This window comes from Tachysurus vachellii, chromosome 7 (assembly GCF_030014155.1).
Source record: "Tachysurus vachellii isolate PV-2020 chromosome 7, HZAU_Pvac_v1, whole genome shotgun sequence".
NCBI lineage: Eukaryota > Metazoa > Chordata > Actinopteri > Siluriformes > Bagridae > Tachysurus > Tachysurus vachellii.
In genome coordinates, this window is record NC_083466.1 from 11,322,810 (window position 1) to 11,348,245 (window position 25,436).

A 25,436-nucleotide genomic window follows, 5' to 3' on the forward strand; every position below is an offset into this window, starting at 1 on the left:
GGGGCCAGTATCAGGACATGCATTAAAGGCTGATTGGCATCACTGTGTTTGTGTGTCTGTTCCCTGTAATAAGTTGCCTTGTTACCCCTTTCCTTGTTCCCTCCAGGCTCCCTGTATAGACACCAGGCTCCTCTGTGTAGGATAAGCGGTAGAAGAAAATGAAATGAATGAAGTCATTCAGAGTGGATTTTTCTTTTAATTGTGCAGTTCAGACCAACACTTAATTCCCTGTCCTCCAAGCTTAAAATAATAAAACTAAGTTATGTTTGTAACTAGTCAGTCACAGGGGAATTATTTTGAGACATAGGAAACTCATCATCCTGTCTGTAAATAAATGAATTCATGTGGTTTGAAGTGAACCAGAATAACATAACACAAAGCATTTGAGATGAACAAACCCTACACATATCTTCTTTTTAATAATCATTCAGTATTTCAGCAGCTATTGAATATGCATGTTATTCTGTACAGTTTTATATTATAGAGCAACAACAGTTCTAGCTCCAACACTGTTTCTTTGCAGCTTCCTCTTGGCTGACATTTTTACTGCAATAACCAGAGCAACTATCATGAACAAGTGCAATCAATGAGTAAGTCTTCACAGTACAAAAAAATTAAAAAAATACAGCTTATAAGACATTACTAAAAATCAAAATGTATAACAAATAAAAATAATAATAATAATAATAACAATTAAAAAAGGAGTTAGAAGTGCTTGCCTTATGAATGGCTGCAACAGGTGATGCAAAAAAGATGGTACTGAGTCAGAACGTGTACATAAAACACATACAGCACACAATAATACTTCAACTATAAATGTAAGCTTATATTTGCATGTACACACATGCTCAAATGTCTTGACAACAATACATTTTTTTTTTTTTTTTTTTTTTTTTTTAAACGTGTCCATCATGGACCTACCAATGACTGACTAGAAACGTAACTGGAGACCACAGCACAAATCTACCCACAAAGTAGGACCAGATGTTCCAAAGCAAGCAAACGTTCTCCAAGCTGGTAGTTAACACCGCTCCCCAGTGACCAATATGGTGTCTTGAGTTACATGACATTATGTCAGACCTCTGCACGAGTCTGACATGTTGTGGTTCACGTTTATCCAAGATACAGTTAAATTTAGCACTGGTCCAGATGTTGTACATTTAATCTCCGGTTGCATGTCTAATCACAATAAAACTTCATTTTCATAAACTCATGCTTTCCATGTGGCTTTGGGAATTAAAGGGTTAGAAGGAAACTGGTCGGATTCATGTGTTTGTCATCGTCCCCAATTTCGACACTGTTCGCTGGCTTTAATACTGATTAATACTTGAAGTGAGTTGAGTTTAATGTCCAAGGACAGATTTAACAGCCCTTTGACAGGCGTAATAGCTTTAGAATACAAAATCAGACTAAATTGCTGGCATCTAATTTATGAACTATATATCTATAACATAAAATAAGGTACAACAGAATTCAAATGAGTATAAAAGATTCATTAATGTAGTGTCAATTAAAGTAAAAACGAAAACCCATGAAAAAATCGAGTGACTGTACCATGGTTATGGATGGAATGTATAATCAAGTGCCACTAGAGGGCAGTAAACATTCACATTCCATCTGAAACTGCCACTGGCGCTTTGTAAGCCTCCGCCATACAAAAGAAGGACTTATTCTACCAAATGTTATACTTACATGCACAGAAGTACCTCAGCGTGGAGAACCTTCACAGAACTACAATACGAGAAATTGTTGAACAGACACCAGCAATAGTAAATTAGTTTGTACCCATTTTCCATCAAGTCTGTTATACTAGTTCTGAAACAGAAGTGGGCTACAATCTGGTTCCAAAGCTTTCATCATCATCATCAGGAGGGACAATATCACAGAACAGAACGAGTTTGTGACTTAGTTCACCCCATTTTCTTTAACACTGTATTCTCAATAAACAGCAAAAAGTTCCAGCTGCTTCTGAAATGTGATCTCTAGATCGCAACTTGGCACAATGTCTTGTCCCGTTTATTCTCTCAGTCCCTCAGACAGTCTTCCTCAGTGATACCTTGTGCCCTCAGTTCCTCCAGGACGTTGTCCAGGTGGCCTGAATCAGGGTAGCCGTGACCCGTCAAGTTCGAGCCGAACTCAGTCTTGTGATGGACTTCGTTCCAAATGACTGTGTCGGTCTCTCCAGTGGTGCTGGAGGTTCCAACAGAGAAGATGAGTCTGCGGTCCCATGCCACCAGTAACAGCTTCAACACCTGAAAGTTTGGATTTGAAAAGAGATGTTCAAAGCATGATACAATTGATATGTGTATACTGATACGGCTGTTCATTTAGACTGAAGAGGAACAGGTTGTTACTGGTTTATTGGAGGTTTGTGCACACTTACTAGGCGGCCTTTCTCACTGTCAGGGAGGTAGCAGTGTCTGGGAAAGCCACGTGCTGTGAATGGCTTCCCAGGGTTTGGATGCTCAGGGCCCTGTGGAAAAAAAAAAAAAGGAAAGTTCAGACTCATCTTATGCAATTAAAGTGTCACAGCTTCACAATAGCATCTCAAGTTATAGATTACAGGGTATGAAAAACTAAAACAAAAATGCATGATTTTGCTGGATCTGTTTTTTTACTTTCTTTCTCAGAAATCTCCCTGAATTGATGATGCTGCAAGAACACGATACCAGTAAATGATTGCTGTACTTATGTTGTAACGTATTTAATAACTAATGAAGTACGCATGTGAATCATAGAGGGTGTGTATGTGTGTGTTTCGAGGACGTCTGCAGAAATTTTCCAAGCTCCTCTGAATATTCCAGAGTTTACTTCTATGATCGCAAAATCCTAGTGAAACTGTTTTTGAAGAGATTTATCAGCTTGCTATATAGGACAATACCAGGCCTTGGCTTCATTACACAGCTGAGCACTTAAAGGTTTAAAACCAGTTCCTGGCAGTACCGTTAGCATTACTATACAACAGAATAAGGGCACAATGTTGTAGCTTAGTGCTTAATGTGTTGGACTACTGATCAGGAGGTTGTGAGTTCTTAGGTTCACCAAACTGCCATTGCTGGGCCCCTGAGCAAGGCCCTTTACCCTCAATTGCTCAGCCTTATAAAGTGAGATAAAAATGTAAGTTGCTCTGGATAAGGGAGATTTGCAAATCTTTCGAAAGGTATTCCTGGTCTAGTGTGGATACTGGTAGTGGAGATCAACATCTCCATAGTTGTTGAACTAGGTTGGGATCTGGTAACTCTTAAGGTCATAGTATATGATTCACACCATTTTTATCCTACTAGATTATTCAGTTAGGACTCATCCCGGAAGAGACCACTCCACTCAGCACAGAAATGCTTCAGTACAGGATAAAGGTGATGAGTCCGATTAGCTGTATCTGAATGTACCTGAATGCCGGGGGGTATGTTGTAGATAATCCGGATGGATTTGCAGTCTGGGTGCCCGGGCAGTGAGTGGGGGATAACGTGATACTCCATCTTTCCTGGTGGTTGGTTTCCAGTCTTTACTCCATAGATGGTCTTGCAGGTGGGGCACTGCAGGCTGCCATCTTTGTTGCCATTGTTGTACATAGCCACTAGGCACTGCAGGTGGTACTGGTGCCCACACTGAGACAGACGACCGACCGACTCTGCCCGGGAAATGCCACCCACGCCAGGGCCTTTGTAGCCAGAGGGGCCTCCCAGAGCCTCCATACAAATAGTGCAGTCCTAAAGAACAGGAAATAAATGCAGTCAGTGATAATGATATCTGTGTCAGGAAAAATTGTGGGCTGCAGGTCATGAGATAAATAAAAGAATCAGAAATGTACCTCCTCTGGAGGATTGCGGACCTTCTGCAGGTACCTTCTCACGACTTCCTCTGGAGTTCTGCCTGTTAGTGTGAACAACAATATGGAAATGTTAAAGAAACGGGTAAGTATCTGTGTGTATACACAGAACAAATTGTAAAGTCATCATCAAAGGGTCACAAATATGCATTAAGATTTTACAATGCTACCACATTTTTATAGCATAAATTAAGGATACACAGTCATGATCGCTTTGGATACTGTTAGAATCTTATTCTTACTTCTTATGGAAAAGATCTAAAAGTATAATATACAGAGTATTGTAATAATTACTGGTTCAATGCCGTAGATTTGTTATGTTAGAAAACATACAGCGTGACGCGACCGACGATTAAAAAAATGTGGACAATGCGAATCAATTTTCCATCTCCAAATATGTTTCATTTCCCACCATGTTAATCATTTAAACAAGTTCAATTTGCTCAAATTTGTTCAATTTCATGGTATTTCACATGCCGAGGCTCCAAAATATCTAACGAACTCTTTTAATATGAATGTCTTGGCTTTCACTAATGAACAGATGTGTGTGTATTCTGACCTTTGCGTGCTTGTTTCTTGGTGGTTTTGCGGCAGCAGTGGCCGAGGCCAGGCACAGGCTTTATGTCACTCTTGCTCACGGGTGGGGGGTGAAGTACCAATTTGGGTGGCCGGGTCAAGCAGACAGGAAGTCCTGCAGCACTCATTAAGATACCGGTAATGCCTGCCAAAGAAGAATATAATACATTTCTTAATTAAAATCCTTTTTTCCCCCCTTAGTGACAGTAATCAAAACCTTCATTTGGGTGTTAGTGTGTTTTACCCACCAGCCAGTGCTGGGTGAACAGGACTGGAACCATTTAGGTTCTTCACTGGGACTGTTGGGACTCTGAAACATACCAGAGTAACGTAACAGATAAGAATTTGAACTCATCCTTCATAAGACGAAAACAGACTTATCAGATATTGACATCCGGTGTGTCATCCTGTTGACGTTACCATAAACCCCCCTGTCCTGACCTGATTAAGTCAATTGTGCTACCAAATATAAACTAAGTCACGCTGTCAGATTTGACGATGACATCGATGTAAATACTTTTATATGCATCGATTCGGTTCATTATTTTGTGCGTGTCTGAAACTTTAGACAAAGTAAAAATCAGTTTCCGGCTACACAACTGATAAAGCAGCAACACACCCATTCATCCTCACTGAATAATAGATAACACTGCACTTATAATTAAGCATACACAAAATCAGAATGGGGAAAAAAAATAAAGATTTAAAAACACCACAGAAACTTGCACGATTGTTGTTATTATAAAACGTCAGCACAAGCACAGCTATCAAGGACGATGACTACACAAAGAGAGTATCGTTTCAGAATATACTTACGAGCTCAACTTGATTACAGTCATGTTTTGACCAAAATGGGGAAAACAACCAGAGAAAACTCCACTCTTTTTTTTGTTTTCTTTCACGCTTTTTTAACAAAAACACCCTACAATACAAAACAAGTCAGTATAACACCAAAAAAAAAAAAAAAAAAAAAACCAGCTCCTTCTCTCAGCGGTTTAGTGAGTGTCTCATCTGCCTGCAGAATCGCCTCTTATAGAGCTAATCCACCTGTTTCCATCTGTTGATCAGCAGCTGGGAGAGAGGATCACGTCACAGAGCTCGGGATTACCTCTCGACGTCACACGTTAACACTCCGCCATAATGTTCCATCACAGCCACACACACACACACACACAATAAGGAATAGAAGAGGAAAAAGAAGATGAAGAAGAAGCAGGAGGAGGAGGATTTCAAGTATTATTCCAAGACAGAAGGCATTAACTAGGAAGAACAAAAACCTGATACTCAAGAGTTTCTCCACCCTCCCAATAAACTTGACAGCCTAATTAAATTACTCTACTTAGCTGTAAATAAATGTGTGTCATGCGTATTCCCGGCTCGTGTCCGGTTCTCTCCGGATCCACAGCAACCCGAAGCGGTATAAAGTGGTTAGGGAAGATGGACGGGGTGATATATTACATTTACAAATATGCACACCGAGTAAAAGACATATATAAAATTTTGATTACGAGCTTTTTGAACAGACCCTTTCATTCACCCACATCACCTCCATTTTAAATGTTACAAGTCTTAAACATACAAATGCAAATGCAGACTAAATTTCCACCTCATGATTTCTTAAACACAACTGAATATTAGCCAATTATTCATGTTCAATGTCAGCCTGACTAATTTAATAAAATCTATCTGTCAAGATAAATGATTATTTCTCTAACTAATATAAGATATGATAACAGGATAGAAATACGTAACACTGAAAGTAAAGAAATGAGAGCAAGCTACAAATTAAACAAAAACAAGACTCAATATACTATACCACGATGCAGCATATACGCACACAACAATGTCATAAGGTGTGATAATGTGTGCATGTACCATGACAAACCTAAAGGAAGCCTTGAAAACCTACTCAGTGTGTGTGAACATGGGGCAGATGTGATTGGTTGAGGTGTGGAGAACTTTTTTAAAGAAATTCCATAGGTAGGAAAAATGATGGGTGAGAGAAGCAGAGCAAGAGACAAACGTAAACCCCTCAGTCACGTTTTCTGCTGGCTAATCTTGGCCGTATAACACAAAACCCATATGGCGAGCAATAAAGCAGTCACCTAGCGCTACCCAGAAGCATACGGCACGCATCTCGCTGCTACGTGACAAAGAAGAGAAAAAAATCAACCACCAGGTGGAAGGAGCAGAAGGGATATGAGCATCAGGAGCTTGCTGAAGTCATGACAATCCCAGATCACAGTCAGCTGCTCACGAGACTCGTGACAGCCCGTAATCCTGTTTACTTTCTGACACCTTTTTAAATGCCACTCGGAGGACATGCGGACACGCAGAACGTCTCTAAAACAGAATGATTCATTTAAGCCCAAGTGATGGGACAATTGTCAGAGCAGTGCTCTCTCATTAAATCTTCATACAGATACTTTTGGCTTAAACATGAGCCTTATACATGAAACCCATGACTGAATGGCAGCTTATGATTCATGTGTAAATCCACAAAGGTCAAAATTCACACAAGGCTGATGAACAGTCAGGCGACTGAATATGTCCGAAATGTCAGCCGAGGTATCTGACTGAGCAACACGCGCACACACACACACACACACACACACACACACACACACGCGGACACACACACGCGGACACACACACGCGGACACACACACGCGGACACACACACGCGGACACACACACACGCGGACACACACAGGCACACACACACGGACACACACAGGCACACACACGTGTTCATATGTATTTAACTCGACTTTTGACTCATTAACATAGGGCTGATTTTTTAAATCCTTGATTATTTTAGAGTCAACGCCTCATCTCGATATCGACTGAAAAATAATACTGTGCTACATGCTAGAGATGATGACTTTTCGTTCGTTTTTAGACCAGCGCGTCAAGAACACTTCAGTTTAAGGGTATAAAGAAAAAAATAAGATATGAATCAGAGATGATGACATGGTGCCAGGTTTTGTAAGCCTTGATCTGGTTTGAACGAGAGAGAGAGAGAGAGAGAGAGAAAGACAGAGAGAGAGAAAAAGACAGAGAGAGAAGAGAGAGAAACAGAGGGAGAGAAAATGTAGCATGTTTGTTCAAACGAAATAAATAAATAAATAAATGTTGGTCACTTCATGCACTCAACACTCACACTTGCAGTAGCTGGATTAGAGAATTTTAAAAAAATCCAGACGGTGGACAAGACATATTTCAGACATCTTTTAAGTTACCTCATGTTGTGTGATTTATTATTCAACATTTGAAAAACTCAATAGAAATGTATTTTCTATACTTAATTGTTTTTTCCTATCTAGTGTCAGAAATATCAGAAATGCCTGATTTACAGTTCAAAATAATCTTGGGCAGTGTTAAATATCAGATCCAGCGTGCTCAGTAGGGACCTAAACCTACATCTCTAACTGCATAATACTGAACAGATTAATACTAAATGTGCATTTAAGGACGTACAATGTCAAAGCAGCTAGATTTAGATTCCTAATGAACCAGCTGGATATGACAAGATAAGGGAAGAAATAACAAAATAGAATGAGAGTGTTAAAGACCACAGATGCTGAGAAATCTCAACAGTGACAAGACCCGCTACAAGACATCAAAACTGTCACTGGTAGAGTGTTGAAAATGCTAATGGTGAAGGTTAGGGAAAATGTTTGTCTTTAATTAAACATTCACAACCTCAGTGCTCTCCTTCAAATATGACAAAATGTGTGTTTTCTTTGCCATGCCTATAAACAAAAAAAAAAGAGAGGAGAAAAATCAAGGAGAAAGCCATCATGGAAGTGGCCACTGGAAACTTTCTGATTGGATTAACTAAGAATATATTGCTGTAGCAATAGTTTAAGTGCAGACTTACAGCCCTCTAATATCTTTATACAAATTACTGTAATATCCAGTCTGTTAAAAACACACAGCACAAACCTTACACACATTTATACTCTCTCTCTCACACACACACACACACACACACACACACACACACACACACTCATTTCTACTTGGCAGCACTAAGTACCTCAGCATATCAGATGCACTCTCTAGTGGTTTAGAGCAAGACAGAACACCTGTTGAGGCAGACAAAACAAATTACTTAAAAAAAAACAAAAAAAAAACTCTAAAATCAAAAAAATAAATAAAGAGGGTTTATTTTCGTAAACTATACATCACCGACGATTCACATTAAGTTTGTTTCCTTTGTGGATGTGTTAAGAAGTTTCCACTACATGAAAATATCTAAATGTAGTTGTGGGTGTGCGGTTGTGTGACTGTGCGAGAGTGTGAGAGCGCACACAGGCTAAACTGAAAGTGACATTTCCTCAGAGTAAACTTTCCTCTCAGAGTGACTGATCAGTATGCCACAGTCAGTGTGTGCTTGTCTGTTGGCACGCCTATGCTTCATCCCCATTTCTTCTCGGCTCCAGCCTGAAGCTTTCCAGTGTCTGAGACAGGCTTTTGTATTTAAAGGACAGCGTCTGTGTCTGTGACACACAAACACACAAACCAAACACTTGCCAAACAAACACAACTCCTACAGCAACAACACCTTCGAGCTAGTCATCCTCCCAAAACACACACACACACACACACACACACACACACACAGCTGCATTGTGTTGCAAATATAAACCAAGCTGCCGGCTGCTGACAAAAGGTTGCTGTGGATACGCTCTGTGCGCACACATGCATACTCTCACACACTTACACAATGGGACTGCAGGGGCCCTGAAGAATGAACAGAGCCTGGGAACTGGAGAAGGACCGAAGCACAGCAGAGCGAGACAAGTGGGGAACCTAATGAACAGGAGTGACCTGTTGACATTGATGGAAGACTCGCAACTCCAGTCTAAAATGCTTTCCTTAATTTCCTTCACTTCCTATTCTCGTTGTGAAACAGACAGGGTTTGCAGGAACACTGGAGAGAAACCAAGCCGTAGAAGAGCGCTGAAACTACATTTCTCTTTCACGGACAAAAATGTGTCCTTGGGTGTTGAGATGTTGCACATTAAGATTGTGAAGGAATTTCAGCATTCTTCACCTCTGCACAGCCACATATTACAATTGTTTTTAGTAAATCAGCAAAAATCAATCATTCCACATCAGTTCCTCCTCACTGAGCCTTCATAGTTTGCTAGATAATAATTTACAGATATAAATGCCAAACACGGGTCTGGTATCATTTCTTTCCCAGAATGCAACACAGTTTTTTTTGTTTTTTTTTTTATTTCAATACCAATTTACTTTGAATCTATTAATATTAATATGAATAAGATTATATTATTAATAACTGCACAGTGAATGACTTGTTTCTCAACTTTCTCAAACAGGCTTGCTTTGCTTCTGCATCAAAATGTAATCAGTCAGAGGCTGTTCATTGTGCTTGAGATTCACTTTCCCATGTAGCTCGTAAGTGATTGTGGTTTTTATGTCTTCCTGGGTATGTTTCGTAGAAGCGATAAGCGACAACCAACAAAGAAAGTGAAAAAACTTGTCGCTTTCAGCCCGGTTTACAGGCCAGACAGCAACAAGTTTAACCACCAAGCAGGAAAAGATAGCATACACTGTTCAGAGCGATGCGCACACACCCACACACACCATAAAGCACAATCACAGTTATCAAAACCCAATCAGTTGTTTTCATTTTTATGCACTACTTGCATCCACTATACACAATATCTTAATTAGTATTAATATTGTAAAATAAAATGCTGTACATTTATTTTTATACAAATAATTCGTTTTATTTAAACGTACCGTTGATCAAATTTCAAAATGATTGAAATGTCAAGACTTAATGATGTTTCATTCTACAGTATCAGGACCAGTTATTTGGTGTTTATTGTGGGACCTGTATTAAAGAACAAATCATGCCATCATTATACCCCAATACTGAGTACCTGTTAAATCTTAATATTAAAAGATGTTAAATCATATAATTAAATTACACAAAACACTGTATTTTTCCAGAACAGGTATATTTAGTCTCTTTTTCACTGTACAGAAACTGTGGTTTTTGCTTTCTTTCACAATAAAACTACATATGAAAGTAATCTGTGTAAAGATTATACAAGTGGAAAAAAACAAAAACAAAAAAAAAAAAGAAGATTTTGAATGACAAAAAGCATTAAAGTGCATCAGAAATGTGCCTGAGACTGCTGGGAGTATGACTGAGCACCAGACCCAGTCGGGCGTAATGGCAGCGCTCGCACCCAAACACAGGCAGGGTGCCAATACTTCAATCCTCAGTGAAAAGAAGTTCAAGTGCAACCCTTTAATCGACAATTTTTTTTTTAAAAAAGAAGCAAAGAAGCAAGAAGCATTTCCTTTTCAGTGGCTGGCTAGCAACTGTCATTTTACATGCAATGACCACTTTATTAGGAACATCTGTACATCTGTGCATTCTCTAAATCCCCAGTCAACCAATCCAGTAGCACCAGTGCAGTGCCTAAAATCTCATATAACCATTCTTTACAGCTGTGACAAACAGAAAAGAATGGGGCAGATGGGCTACTAATACAGCATAAGACCACATAGGGTTTCACAGTTCAGAAAACAGAAACAGGAAGCTGAGGGTACAGTAGGCACAGGCTCACTCAAAGGACAATGCAGCCTCAAATTCCTCTTTTTGGCTGATAGAAATAGAACCCAATGTGGTATTCTGCTGTTGCATATCAGCCACAGCCATACGTGATGTGTTGTGTGTTCCGAGATGACGTTTAGCTCAGCACAGCTTAAAAAGTGGTTATTTAAGGTACCGCAAACTTGCCGTCAGCTCAAATCAGCCTGCTCATTCTGCTCTGCCCTATCGTGAACTCTCATCTCATCAACAACTTCTTGCAGAACTAGCCCGCAAAACATGTTTTTTATTTCTCACACTATTGTAAGACGTAGAGACCTATCAACATGCCTATCAACATGATCTATGAAAATCTGAGACCTAGCCTAGACTGATATTTGATCTGAACATTACTTAAAGCTCTTGCCCTGTATCTACATGGTTTTCTGCATCGCACTGCTGCCACATGATTGGCTGAGTGGATAATTGCGTAACTGTATGAGTGCACAGGTGTTCCTTATAAAGTGAGTGCGTACAGTGCATGTAAGGAACTAGGTTACGACACTATTACTGAGATTAAAAACTGTTTCCGAAGCAACATAGAAACTGATTTTATCTCAAGGGGCTTTCACACTGGGAGTTTGGGCTTAAACAGATTACAGATTCACATGAAAAGTTGGTAATGTGAAAGCTGTCATGGGGAGCAGGAAATACACTGTGGTACTGAACACGAGACTATTGTCAGGAGTTCGTGTGAGTTCAGTGATTCCCGTGAATATGAACTGAACTCGTGCTCGGGTTTGCACTTGATCAACGCTGCAGGACTTTAGGGTACAATTACACTCTGATTCAAATCACAGCAAACCACCTTAGCCTATGCTGGTTATACTGTATAGCCACTTTTGGTATACAAACATTCTAGTGGCGCATCATGTTGGATGGAACAAGAGTATGTGTGTTGTGATGTAGAAACACCCTAAAAGTGTCTCTAAAATGATATCTGTGAGTCATTTAGCCCATTTGCCCAACGAAACATCCACTCAGCCTCAAATGCTATGATAATGCTATGCAACAGCCTAAGACGTAAATGTGTAAACACGCATTGTTTACATGTCAGTCTCTAATTAAAAGTTTTTAGTCTAATTCTAGTCTATACAAATTGGGAACTGTCAAGATAGAACTTAAGATTGCAAAAATATATAAATAAGCGCAAATATGGGCTACTGCATAGATTTTAGCTCTGCTATTACAACAGCTGAAGAATCAAGACAATTTCCCTTAATCACCTGTCAACTTAGTCCTCTTCATTCACAGTCTAATGACCAATTAGAAGGTACTCTAGTGAACGTTGGCTTGATAGCATTAATGGTTCAGTTAAAGCAGGTCTGTTTTACAGTCACTGATCTCACATCATTTAAAAGACAATATTGAGAACATGAATAGCACGGGTTTGGAAATTGTTATATATCAGTAATGGGGTAAGATAAACAGTAGGGATAGATTATGGGGCAGCTTTTGCCATGGAAACTTACCCAGAGGCGATAAGTGCCCGTGACTGCGCCATAGCGATCCTCTGCAGTGCTGGACGACTGAGGCCTGCCAGGCTAGAACGGGGTGGCACTGGGGCAGCACAGGCTGCTGATGACACAGGGCCCAGGACTCGGGCTGAAGGGGTTGGAGCACAGGTGGCAGTTGTTGAGATGAGGGCACTGGAGGATGTTTGATTTGGTGGTGAGGTAGCATGTGGAGTAGAGGAAGGTGGAGGAGGTGGAGGAACAGCAGGAGGAGGAGGACGGGAGGAAATGGACAGAGTGGCCGTGGCCGAGTCCAGCACGGACAGGGAGTGTGCGAACCCTCCGGCTATTGTGGAGTTCCTGTGCGGCAGAGTGAGTGAGTATAAGTGGCTCCGCTGGGCAGTTTTTGGGCTCCTGGGTCTTGGCAGAGGCATGGATTTCCGGCCCAGAGTCTGTGCCATGCTGCTGGTTTTGACACCTAGGACCAACATGCACTGCTGACATGAGCAAGGCTGACCGAGAGAAGTGATCGTTGAGGCAGGAAGGGCTCCACTAGGGTATGCGCTTCCATTTCCTCTGCCAATCCCAGACACACTCATCCCTGAATGTGCTGCACTCCCATTGGATGTCCAAGCATGAGGTTTAGGCAGAGGGCCTGAGACGAGAGGGTAGGCCAAGTCGCAGCGCCTTTGAATGCGGCGCCGGCGCTGTGTCTGCCGGTTGATCTGTGTCATGCCCTGCAGATCGATAAGATAGCAGAAGCCGAGCGGAGTTAGGTCCAGCCACGGTTGCTGCCGTTCCCGTGCTGCTTGGATGGCAATTCCCACTTCTGTGTCATATGGCGTCCATGTGCCTGAGTCGTTCTCCCACTCCCACACCCAGCCCTGCCCTGGAGCTGAGCGCGGGTCATAGAAGCTCCGCCGCACTGGTCGTAATGTACCTGCAGAAAAATATTTTTTTAATTTAAGCCTTCAGACAGTGATATTAATAAAATCTGCCCAATGGATATTATAGCATATGTTGATGGACACAATCTCGTTTACAATTACATGCTGGCTGACCAAGCAAATTATTAAGATGAGCTTTCAATACTATAAAAGTCATAGGACTCAGCTTTGTGAAATGAATCAGCAGTATTATGAGGCTCTCATGTCTATAACTGCATTATAAGACTGATAAAGAAATCCAAACAAATTCCACAGGAGTATGAAATGCATATTTGGTCCACATGTTTATCTGGGACAGCCATAACAGAACAACAGTATAGCACCAGATTCTAGAGACATACCAAAATTTAAAAAATGAAAAAACAAAATAACACAAAGCAATTAGTACCGAAATAATTTTACAGTCTATAAAATGAGACAGAAAGAGTATTCATTTGACCTCCCCGCCCCCACTGATGACCTCACTTGACAGCTATTCATCTCTTTCCTCCTCCCTCTTGGTTTTTGGGGTAATGGGCTGTTTCTCTTCACTTCTCTGTCCTCCATTTCCCCATGTGGAGCACTCAAGTCAGTCTTGCACAATGGCCTTTGTCAGTTAGAGGAGGGTGATTGAGTCTCCCAAAACTCTTAGCTGCCAACAATCCACCTCTTTGTTTTAGTCTGTGCTGTTACAGACGCAACTTTCTGCCGCACCGTGAGGTCTAATTTGTTCATTTCTTTATTTGAACAAATAACTTGTTTGTATCAAAGGACAAGGAAAGAATTTAAGCTAATATTTCATAAATTCAACAAAATATTTCTCATCACCTTACACTTACCCACAAGTCCGCATTTTCCCCACAGATCTATCCACATTCAGACAGAACACTTAACCGAAACAAAGCTAACCGTCTTATAATCATTATTATTACAAATGCAAGTTTGGGGATCTGTGAAAATGCTGGGTGTTGAATATTCAAACTATTTCACAATCAAATCCCCCTGAGAGCCTTCTCTACCCAGGTGTCCTGAACAGACAACTTCACTCTCCCCCACAGTCACTGTTTCCTGGCCATGAGCATATCTTGTGCCTCTTTTCCACCAAGGCAGTTTGACTGCTGGTTCAGAGCCAGAGCCTAATTTAAAATCAGTTCTTTCTTTGGATATCTCTAAACTTTTTAGCACCTGCATCTCCTCTCATGTGTGAGCTTCTTACGTAGCGTTGCATGTTCCATGAACATATCTAAGAAATCTCTAAACTATGTATGATGTATTGTGTAAAGGAACCGGCTTAAACTTTACACTAATGCTTTATTTGTGATGCTACATTGAATGTGTTGTGGCCTGGAAATAAATGTCACATGCAACCACAAGGTTGGTTTCTGGGAATCCCCAAGAATTGTTTCAAAAAAAAGTGGGTTTTGACTAAGATTGATTTTTGTGTCACTAATATAATCGACATTTCTGTTTAAGTTAGCATTGAAATGTTTAAGAAAGCAACACGTTGTTCTTAAAAGTTCGTTCATAACCTTGCTTTGGCTGTCTGCCTGAAATGCTTTCAGCCTCATTCACCATCTGAACAAGTTTCTAGATATGTACATGCCATAATACTTTTATTTCACAACGCCCCCAGTGCTCTCACATCACTGTCACATCAATAAAGGACGAGACAGTCCTTACACATACCATACAGATGATAAATGACCAAACAGAACTGACTGAATTAATGTATATTTATTTCCTCACCAGTGTTTGAGCAGAGACAGTTCAGCCAAGTGAAAAGACAAAGATAGGGCTTGTGTGGAAACGAATGTCTTGAGTGACTTTTACGTCAGGTGATGATACAGAGGCTGAAGTGGATGCAGACCATCCAAAGCAATTACTCATTTCATGTCATCTTTCAATTTTTCTTCCACAAGTAATTAATGCTCTAAATGTGGTAACTGCACCTTTCAGTGAAACTGGGATGGAATCTTTTTTTGATGAAATAAAAATGTGGAACTTGTGGTTGGGGCATGTGAAAGAGAAACGTTTCCCTGTAGTTTTTTCCCAGGCCAATACACAAACATGACATGAGACAATCACAGTCATAATTGCGGTGCATATGATACGGAGATTATTTGGACTTTTTTGTATTATACTGGGGTTTTTTCCTACTGCTTTTGAATGCACCTTTGGTATTCCTCTGAATAAACACTACAGGCCTCACGAAGGGAGAGTAATGAAGCTTATAACATTAACAATACGTTTACGGCATTTGGCAGACACTTTCATCCATTTTTTATCTCAACTTATATAACTAACGATAAAGGTCCTTGCTCAGGGAGCCAGAAGTGGCAGCTTGTTGGACCTGGGATTCGAACTCATGACATTCCGATCATTAGTCCAACGCCTTAACCAATAGAGATCTCACCTGTGTCTTGGCGGAACTGATGCATGGAGTGCAGGTCGATGATATAGGGCGACAGTCTGGAGTCGACCTGGCCGAGCGCTACGCTGCCTGCGCCGCGGGTCTCTCCGCGGATCACCGCCTCGATATGATGCGACACAGCCGGGCTGTAGGGCCTCCAGCGGCCGTGCTCGTTCAGCCATTCCCACACCACCACCGCCGAGGCCAGCAACATCTCACACACACTCACACACACACCTGCGGAGAAGGAAAGTAACCGCGTCACATCCACAGCGCCTCTTATTCCCCCGGTCTCACAACATGGATGTTTCACATTGTACCTTTAGCAGCACGTCTCAAATCCAACAGCAAGCCTTAACACCATTAAAAAAAAAACACCAGTGTATCAGTAACGACGCTTTCCTAAAGCTTGACACGTCTTTATAAATAACATATCGTGCTAAAAACAGAGAAAGACCGCGGTTTGTGCACAATACCAGGTTATTAGCGTCAGTGTAATAATGTAATCATGTGATGCTGTACAATGTGTACAGATATCTAGCTGTCGTCTTTGATCGTTACTATAAAGGATGGAAGACCATTTTAGAGAAACAACGACACTCACCTGAAGAAGGCCTTGTGCGTTTAGCTTCGCGTTAGTTTAAATACACGAAGGAGAATCATGTTCCTTTAGAGGACGCGTCTTTATCTGGATATATGCTAAAAGCTTGTGTGCATCCGCGCGCGCCTCTGTCTGTGTGTGTGAGTGTGTGTGTGTGAGTGTGTGTGTGTGTGTGTGTGTGTGTAGGTTTCTAGCAGAGGTAGCTAGAGACTCTCGAGTTACTGCAAATGATTAAGCGATGTTGACTTGGTGACTAATCGCATACTGGGTCCCGGTTTAACGGCACCGCTACGTCCTAATTTGACTACAGAAGTTCTCCTCCCTGAAAAAAAACACGTTTAACAATAATATTCAGCTCTGACATGTTTTGCGTGTGTTGGTCCGTTTCCACGCCCACCGCAGACCACAGACCAATCATGTTCAGTATCACCACTTCCTGCTTTATCAGACTACGCCTCCCAGTCGTGGTGCAAATTATAATTTAGTGGACTTAAAAGGCACTGTGCGTCTTATTGACTCTTATTAATTAATTATATATATATATATATACATGAGCGTAATACAGGAAAAATGGTTGTTGTTTTTTCAGTAAAACCTTGTGGAGATGCCGGGGATTGAACCCGGGACCTCATACATGCGAAGCATGCGCTCTACCACTGAGCTACATCCCCTTACAGAATCGACTGCACATGTTACATTTTATCACTACTTGCACTGAAAAATCCAGGATTCACTTTTGTGACCTGTGTTTGCAATCGACAAATGATGTATTTATTTGACTAACCCTGCTAGCTTACACAACTATTGATCGATAAATATTTTTATCCTATTCTTTTTTTGTATATTGTGTGGCACAAAAGTAAACACAAGCAAAAAAAGAAAGGCCAACAACACTATAGTTCATGTTCCCTCCATCAGTATCAGTTAAATTTATAATACACTGTTCACATGGTCATTATGTTAAGTACAATATCTCAGCTGTTTACTACTTCAACAAAATAATATTTTATTGGATCATTTAATTTAATGTTTATACTCTTTTATATTTATCTGGACATTGTGAGAGTGGACTCTTACAAATACCTGGGTGTTCATCTGAACAGCAACCTGGACTGGACAGACAATACTGAGGCAATCTATAAGAAAGGACAGAGCAGACTCTTTCTGCTGAGAAGACTAAGGTCTTTTGGAGTGCAGTGAGAGCTACTGAAGACCTTTTTTTGACTCTGTGGTGGCCTCAGCCATATTCTATGGTGTGGTCTGCTGGTGCAGCAGCATCTCTACAGCAGAAAGGAAGAGATGGACAAGCTGATCAGGAAGGCCAGCTCAGTCCTGGGGATTCCTCTGGACACTGTACAGGAGGAGGGAGAAAGGAGGATGGTAGCAAAACTATCATCATTGCTGGAGAACGACTCTCACCCCCTGTATGAAACAGTTTCATCTCTGAGCAGCTCCTTCTGTGACAGACTGTTACATCTTAAGTGTCTGAAGAAGCGATACAGACGGTCTTTTCTCCCTGCTGCTATTTGACTTTACAATCAAAGCTGCTCCCAGTGAACCAGTCACCATAATACACACTGGATTGCTGTTTAACTGCAATAATAACAATTACAAAGTATTTTAAACATGTGCAATAACAGAAATTTTAAAAACGTGCAATATTACCTGTGTGCAATATGTCTGTTAGCGTAACTACTTACTTGTGGTCTCTTTTTCCTTCTTTGTATTTATACATTGTGTTGTGCATATACAGTATACTATATTATGTCTTTATGTTTTTATATATTTGCATTTCTTTTTCTTGGCTGCTGTAACAGAGAAATTTCCCCATTGTGGGACGAATAAAGGCATATCTTATCTTATCTTGTCTTATCTTATCTTATACACATTATTTTTTTTACCATTTTATGCACATTAAGGACTGACACAGAATTTTGTTGTACCCTGTGCAATGACAATAAAGAATCTATCTATCTATCTATCTATCTATCTATCTATCTATCTATCTATCTATCTATCTATCTATCTATCTATCTATCTATCTATTTTCTCTACCACTTTCCCTACACAACGATAACCAACGCTAAATTCTAGGCATTTATTTTAGGTTATTGAAAACCTCAATACTTCATTAAAGAACAAAGAAACGTTATTTTTATAGAAGATGTACAGTTTATTTGAAAAAACAAAAAAACAAAAAACAGTAACACCAGCCTTTACATAAAACATTCTAATAATGTAATCTATGAATAAAAAAAACCTAATGGTTATTAAAGATGCATTACATTTGTAAGCACAATGGAATGTAAAACACTCTATGTGCATCTTTCCAGACATACATCACCAATTTTACACTTTTTTCTTCACAAGCTTCATATTTAGGCTTAAGATTCTATACTTCACAAAGCTGTTACATTACTCTCTTCCTTTTTCTCCTCAGACCAAATGGCACTGCCAGAAAATGTCTTCAAGTCTACAAGTAAGCCAACTCTTTCTTCATTCTTCACATCAGCCTCGACTGGTTTAGAGCCATCTCCATTTGCTCCATCTTTTGCCACCTTTTCTTCCTCTTGTTCTTTTTCTTTCTTCTCGTCCTTGCTGTTATTCAGCTTTACTCTCTCCTTTAGGTCAATGCTGGAATAATCATCTGATGAATCATTGTGATCTTCCTCTGCCTTCTCGTCTGTTTTCTCATTTTCACCGTGGCCTTGCCCTGCATTGTCTTCTCCTTCTTCTTTGTCTACACCGCCATCTTCATTACTGCTTAAAGCTTGCTCTTCATCGTGGGCTTGAGATCTCATGTTGTCTATCCTGGCCTCCACCACTGCAATGCCTCGCATCACACGATCACGAAGACCTCCCTCACTGAAGACAAGGCGCTGGATAGTATATTGATCCTTAGTTTCATGGTTCAGTCGCTTGTAGAGGTAAAACAGGACAATAAGAAGTATGACCAGGATGAAGAAAAGAATCAAAACTGGTACAGTGCTGTCGCTAGAAGTGTTTGCCATCATCACTACGCAGAACAGAGAGGAAATGTAGTGTAAGCAATAAACTTAAAACATGAATTTTATCATACAACATCATCAATGACAAATTAATCAAAATGAATGAAATTACCATGCTGGTTTCTGGTGCCTTTTATTAAAAGTGAATTATTTCATCTGATACAATCCAAAGATGCCACCACATCTGTAGAGTCTGTGAAAAAACAATCATAAGTGTATTATCTATCTATCTATCTATCTATCTATCTATCTATCTATCTATCTATCTATCTATCTATCTATCTATCTATCTATCTATCTATGAAGAAATCTAGCAAAATGTTGAGTGCTAAAGAGCAGCAACATAGCTTCTGCAAAACTCTCATACAGGAAGCACCTGTGTTTTTTTTTAACTTGTTATTTATAGTACATTAAGAAAAAATTAAATTAATAAACAATTGTGTGATTATTACAAATAAGTTTTGCAAATGTAAAAAACGAAGAAAAGACAAAAAAATGCTTTTTTAAAAAAATTAAACATTACAAACTACTGTTAAAATTTTAAATTCGTTTAAATTATTGTTAAACTTGCCATATCTCATTTGCAATATTCATGATGTTAAGACGAAACGCTATAGTTACAATGTAATATGTATGTAACACTAAACACTAAGTATAAAAATACAGACAGATTAATAAGGACACTAAAGAATAGCAAATATCAGCCATAGTTATTCCTATATACTTTATGTTATATTAGGATTAATATTAAAATCTCACATCAGGAACTTACCGTTACTTGTTTGTTCTTTAGCTTATAGGAGCTGTCTCTTGACATGTAGGCGTGCTGTGCGGAAAGAAAAAGAAAAAAAAAGGGTGGAGATAAAGCGAGGCTTTGAACTGGCTCTAAAATAGAACTATTGATATAGAGGAAATGATGACATATAACAAATTTTTTGCACACTTAAATCAGTCTATTTTAGACCTAACTCTACAAATACACATCTTACTCTATAAATCTGTCAACAAACCAATAAATTCATATGTTTTGTATAAAAGATTTTTCACATGGACTTTACCTATGGAAATGTAGAACTGTAGGCATTTTTTGGCCCAAGAGAATTTCTTTACATTACATTTCATGAGAATTTATTTGCATTACATTATATGCCTATTTCATGAGAGTGAACTGAATTGAAGCTAAAATGTCTTGCAGTACATTTTTTTTTAAAAAGTCTTGCAGTACATTTGTTTTCTTATACAGGAAGGATTGCCCTGAACACTTTAGTGAGAGATAGCATGCTTCACTACTGCCTACTGCTTAAGAGACCACATCCTGTTGTGAGCATTTGAACACTCAGAACTCATTAAAACAGTGAATAAATAAAAACAAACTCTGCATGATATGTAACATGCAAATACGTTCTCAGAGAGCACGTGCATGTTCGCATGTATGCCATCTAGCAAGGCAATTCTAAGCATCGATATTAAAACAGTTTAGTTAATGCTCTGTATGAATTCAGAGTTTAAATTAAATAAAAGTTGACAACCTAAGAACGTGACAAAGCAAGCAGCTGTGTTGTTAAAGCTAAAGCAGAAACCATATGAGGTCACAGGCCAACGAGCTTGATTTACAGGTAGTCAGGGAGTTAACATGACAAGCGAAGATCGAATGATGAAGAAATATAGCTCACTGCCATATAGTGTAAGTGTAAAGAGTGTAAAAATAATTTTAAGTGAAGAAACAGGAAGGGGAAAAAGAACAGTGAAGTGTGCACTGAAAGGAAGAAGGGTATGAAAGTTGTTCAAGTAGAAAGGTGACACATTTTGGCGTTTACATTTTGACTTGCACTTTCCTTGAGTTTCTGTGATACTGTTAGCACCCAGTGAGAAATGTATCTTTGTAAGACAGTGGTGCTCATTTAAAGTTAATTTTGCCTTTTATTACTTTACATTTTTCCATAGACACTCACCTGTCTAATTGTACCCAGTTTAATAATAAAGCTGTGTGTGAACCCTTTTAAAAATCTTGATTTATCCTTGAATAAAAGTGTAACTTTATAATACTTTATGCACAATGTGAAAGCCTAAAACTAGAACATAAAACCTTTTTTTTTTTCAATAAATAAATAAAATAGTGGTATCAGTTTGTGATGGAACATGTTTTGTTTGTGTGCTGGACTTCTAGGAAAAATATTTATTAGGGCATGGCTTAGTCTATGGAACACTGGACACAAGGTACATATACACTATTGTGAGGTAAGAGATAGACATGGAAGAGATTTGTGGTGTATGATTATAGTGTGTAGTAATCAGTTTAACAATATTGTTTCTTTTTTCATGTATTTTGTAGACATGGAAGAATGAATTCATGTAAAACATTTTAATTATTTTTGCCTTTGGTTGTCTGAGTCATTTTGCGTGTGACTCACTGTGCAACAGGCATCAAAAAGGCAGCACTGAAGATCCATTTTATAATTACTTCTTGTAGAGACGTTTATGTGCATCTCTTAGGTCAGGAACTATTATATACAATAATTTCACCAAAGCATTCATTTTGCTAGCCTCACTAGTTACAATAACTATCTTTCAGTAAATTCTTTTCAGACCTATTTTTGAACCTTTTTTTTGGGGGGGAGGGAGGGAGGGAAGTGACTATATACACTGTCTGATCACTTTATTAGGAACACCTGCTCGTTCATGTAACTATCCAGTGTATTGTTTAACATCCCAAAATTTTCCTTGAAAGAAAATATCTACATAGAGAAATTTGACAATTACAGGTATTTTAAATATAAAGAATTTTAACTGAAACATTATGAAGGCAGTTTACAAATTATGAAACAGCAGGCTTAGACAATATGTAAGAATTCATATATTTAATCCTACACTGACGTCTCTAAACACTTTAGCACAGGAGGTGGTGGAATGCAACTTAAAGTTGGTTTGCACTTCAGCATAAAATGCACAAATGAGGAGGAGGAAGAAGAAGAAGGTATATACTGTGCACTGGTAAGAGCAGCAATATATTATGGGAGGATGGTTTATTGCTCCTCAGCCAAAACACTACTAGCGAATTTGGAGGTGCTGCAATAACAAGCACAGAGGATATGCTGTGGAGCTGTAAGGTAATCACCCATAAATGCAATACAAGTTGAAATGGGTGAAATGCCACTTGGATTCAGAAGACTAAAGGTCACCTGGAAAATCATCCAGTTAAAAAAGTTATGAAGGATTACTGGGAGTATGAATACAAAAGAATAGAATGTTTAGGATGGAATTTTAATAATGAAGCACAGAATATGGGCTTATGTAAGGTTGATGTTGCCCTTTCAGTGTCCATATTAGCAATACCTCCCTGGCTCTGCCCTATGCCTCTAGTAGATACTCAGCTAAATAATGAACAGAAGATGTTAAGCAGTGAATTGGTGCAACAATACATTGACCACACATATTATAAAGCAGTCCAAATATATAGAGATGGATCGAAGGATCCAGACACCGGACATACAGCAGCATCAGTCGATATCCCACAAGCAAAAAGTCAAAATGTCAAAAAGAATTTCAGAACATTTCTATCTTTAGGTCTGAGATATCAGCTATAGTGCTAGCACTTCAGTGGATAGAGGAAGTACAGCCTAATAGGTCAGTAATCTGTACAGATGCACTGTCAGTGTTAATCAGCCTGATAAATAATCTACAGCAAGACAAGACCTGATTGATGAAGCACTGCAGTCTTTTTAGAACTAGTAGCTTTGGACTTAGAGTGAACTTCCTGTGGGTCTCATCACATATTGGGGTAAAAGGAAATGAGGAGGCAGACACTCTGGTCAAAAAGCCCTTGAAACTCTCACATATTGACATACATTTATCATTATGTAAAAAGGAAGTAAGAGGGAACATAGTGAAAGAAATAAGAAAGGTGTGGTAGAAGGAGTGGGACACAGAAATAAAAGGAAGGTACTTATACCACATTCAAGAGCATGTTGGTCCAGACAGAAACAGGTTTGGCTCCAGGAAAGAGGACGTCAGAATCTCTGAAATGCACATTTGACACTGTGTGTTAAAGAAATATCTGCACAGAATAAGGGAGCATGAAACTGGGAAATGGGAAAGCTGGGTTTGCATCCAAGACAATGGGTCTTCCAGGAGGACAATGACCCCAACCATACTTCAAAAAGCACCCAGAAATGGATGGCAACAAAGCGCTGGAGAGTTCTGAAGTGGCCAGCAATGAGTCCAGATCTAAATCCTATTGAAAACCTGTGGAAAGATCTTAAAATTGCTTTTGGGAAAAGGCGCCCTTCCAATATGAGAGATCTTGAGCAGTTTGCAAAGGAGTGGTCCAATAATTCTGGGTGAGAGGTGTAAGAAGCCTATTGATGGTTATAGTTAGCAATTGATAGTTATTTTTTCCAAAGTGTGTGCAACCAAATATTAAGTTAAGGGTGCCAATAATATTGTCCAGCCAATTTTTTGAGTTTTGTATGAAATTATGTCAAATTTGCTTTTTCCTCTGTTTTTTTTTTTTTTGTGTTGTTTCAAGTACACACAAAGGAAATAAACATGTGTATAGCAAAACGTGTAATTGCAATACTTTTCTGTATATATATATATCATGCACCTAACTTCACTACTACTTTGCAATCCACACTCCAATCCAGTAGGTGGAGGGAATGCACCTTCTAAGTTCGTCTGCCACCCGCCACCAATAAACACCAAAGAAGTCAATACTCACTTTCTGTATTTCAGAATAAGAATCAGAATCAGAATCAGAAGGGGTTTTATTGAAAAGTAAATAAATTGTATGTACATCTGTGCTATAGATGATAGAATGGAATTGAATACAATAGAATAGATTAGATTGAGATGCAGGGATGTACTAAGATGGAGGTGGTAACAAATAAATGTATTATTGCACATTTTTATTGTGTAATGGGGAACATTTAACTGTTCATGAGATAGACGAGGGGAAGAAGCTGTTCTTGTGCCTGGTTGTGCTGGTATTTGGGGCCCTGTAGTGCCGGCAAGATGGTAAATGTCATCCTAAAAAAGGGGATTGCTTGGATGTGAGGGATCCAGAGTGATTTTCTGAGCCCCTTTCTTCACTCTGAATATATACGGTTCTTGAAGGGTGATTAGGGGAACACCAATAATCCTTTCAGCAGTCCGAACAGTTCTCTGTAGTCTTCTGATGTCTGATTTTTGTAACTGAAACTCATAACTGACTTTGTCTAATGTCTGCTTGTTCACTTTAAATCACGCTGAACTGCAATTGCAGCAGTTTCAGATCTCATTCCCTGAGAGTCAGCTTCATATTCAGAAACAAAAAGTAATATTGTAGTCAGATTACCCTGACCACAAGTTAGTAACCTTTATGAAACACAAAGATTCAGCAGGCTTTGGACCAAGATTTGCAAATGGTGTGTCTCCTTCAACTAAAATGGTCACTTCATTTTCCTAGGTGCAAAAATTAAATAACAACAACAACAACAACAAAAAACTCATTCCTTAATGGTGTGGTATACAAGGGGAAATGTCATCTTCCCTGTAATGCTTTTTCTGAACCACTCTTTCTGAGAAACCAGAAAAGAAAATCCTCACAGAAAACTGTCCTGTAGCCGAATACACTGTGTTATCTAACACCAAACCATGCAAATGATAATACACCATCAGATGCACAAAATGAAATCATTATTTATCTTAAACACACAGATAATTGTTTAAGTGTTTAACTCTGATGTCCAAAGAAACTTCTCCGGTCTAGTTACCCAGTGTCACATCAGACAAATTGGGATTTAGTTGGATTTATTTAGAAAATGTCAGACAAAAACAAAACGGCACATCCAACTCGTATTAAACAAACATACTTTCAAACATGAGGTCAGGAAACAGGCATCAAACAGAAGCAAACTGTAACTGAAATCAAAGAACAAACCAGAGTAAAAAAATTACCAATACAGTTTAAATAATGTAAATATGTAGTATTCATTTTACAGTTATTCATGTTTAC

General features: G+C 39.2%; 2 protein-coding genes and 1 non-coding gene across 8 annotated transcripts; all 3 read right to left on the minus strand.

Annotated features, from left to right (window-relative positions):
* Positions 1 to 176: 176 nt before the first annotated feature.
* dtx4a (deltex 4, E3 ubiquitin ligase a) lies at positions 177 to 16,804 on the minus strand. 2 transcript variants are annotated; one of them, XM_060874292.1, is made up of 10 exons: positions 16,440 to 16,804; positions 16,156 to 16,188; positions 15,839 to 16,072; positions 12,518 to 13,439; positions 4,654 to 4,715; positions 4,389 to 4,550; positions 3,812 to 3,873; positions 3,390 to 3,710; positions 2,384 to 2,473; positions 177 to 2,252 (listed from the first exon to the last, which is right to left on the minus strand). In XM_060874292.1, the coding sequence occupies exons 3-10, from the start codon at positions 16,047 to 16,049 to the stop codon at positions 2,025 to 2,027; spliced, it is 2,058 nt and encodes a 685-aa protein (XP_060730275.1). In that variant the 5' UTR covers positions 16,050 to 16,072; positions 16,156 to 16,188; positions 16,440 to 16,804; the 3' UTR covers positions 177 to 2,024. The 2 variants fall into 2 exon arrangements, with proteins under 2 accessions (XP_060730275.1, XP_060730274.1); XM_060874291.1 differs by lacking the exon at positions 16,156 to 16,188.
* Positions 16,805 to 17,035: 231 nt separating this feature from the next.
* trnaa-cgc (transfer RNA alanine (anticodon CGC)) lies at positions 17,036 to 17,107 on the minus strand. Its single transcript has one exon. It is a non-coding gene; the product is annotated as a tRNA-Ala (tRNA).
* Positions 17,108 to 18,585: 1,478 nt separating this feature from the next.
* Positions 18,586 to 20,297, minus strand: si:ch211-119e14.1 (uncharacterized). 5 transcript variants are annotated; one of them, XM_060873444.1, is made up of 3 exons: positions 20,217 to 20,297; positions 19,575 to 19,637; positions 18,586 to 19,354 (listed from the first exon to the last, which is right to left on the minus strand). In XM_060873444.1, exon 3 carries the CDS (start codon positions 19,274 to 19,276, stop codon positions 18,836 to 18,838), a length of 441 nt encoding a protein of 146 aa, XP_060729427.1. In that variant the 5' UTR covers positions 19,277 to 19,354; positions 19,575 to 19,637; positions 20,217 to 20,297; the 3' UTR covers positions 18,586 to 18,835. The 5 variants fall into 5 exon arrangements, with proteins under 5 accessions (XP_060729427.1, XP_060729423.1, XP_060729426.1 ...); XM_060873440.1 differs by having other exon boundaries at positions 18,586 to 19,452; XM_060873443.1 differs by having other exon boundaries at positions 19,557 to 19,637.
* Between the last annotated feature and the right edge of the window lie 5,139 nt (positions 20,298 to 25,436).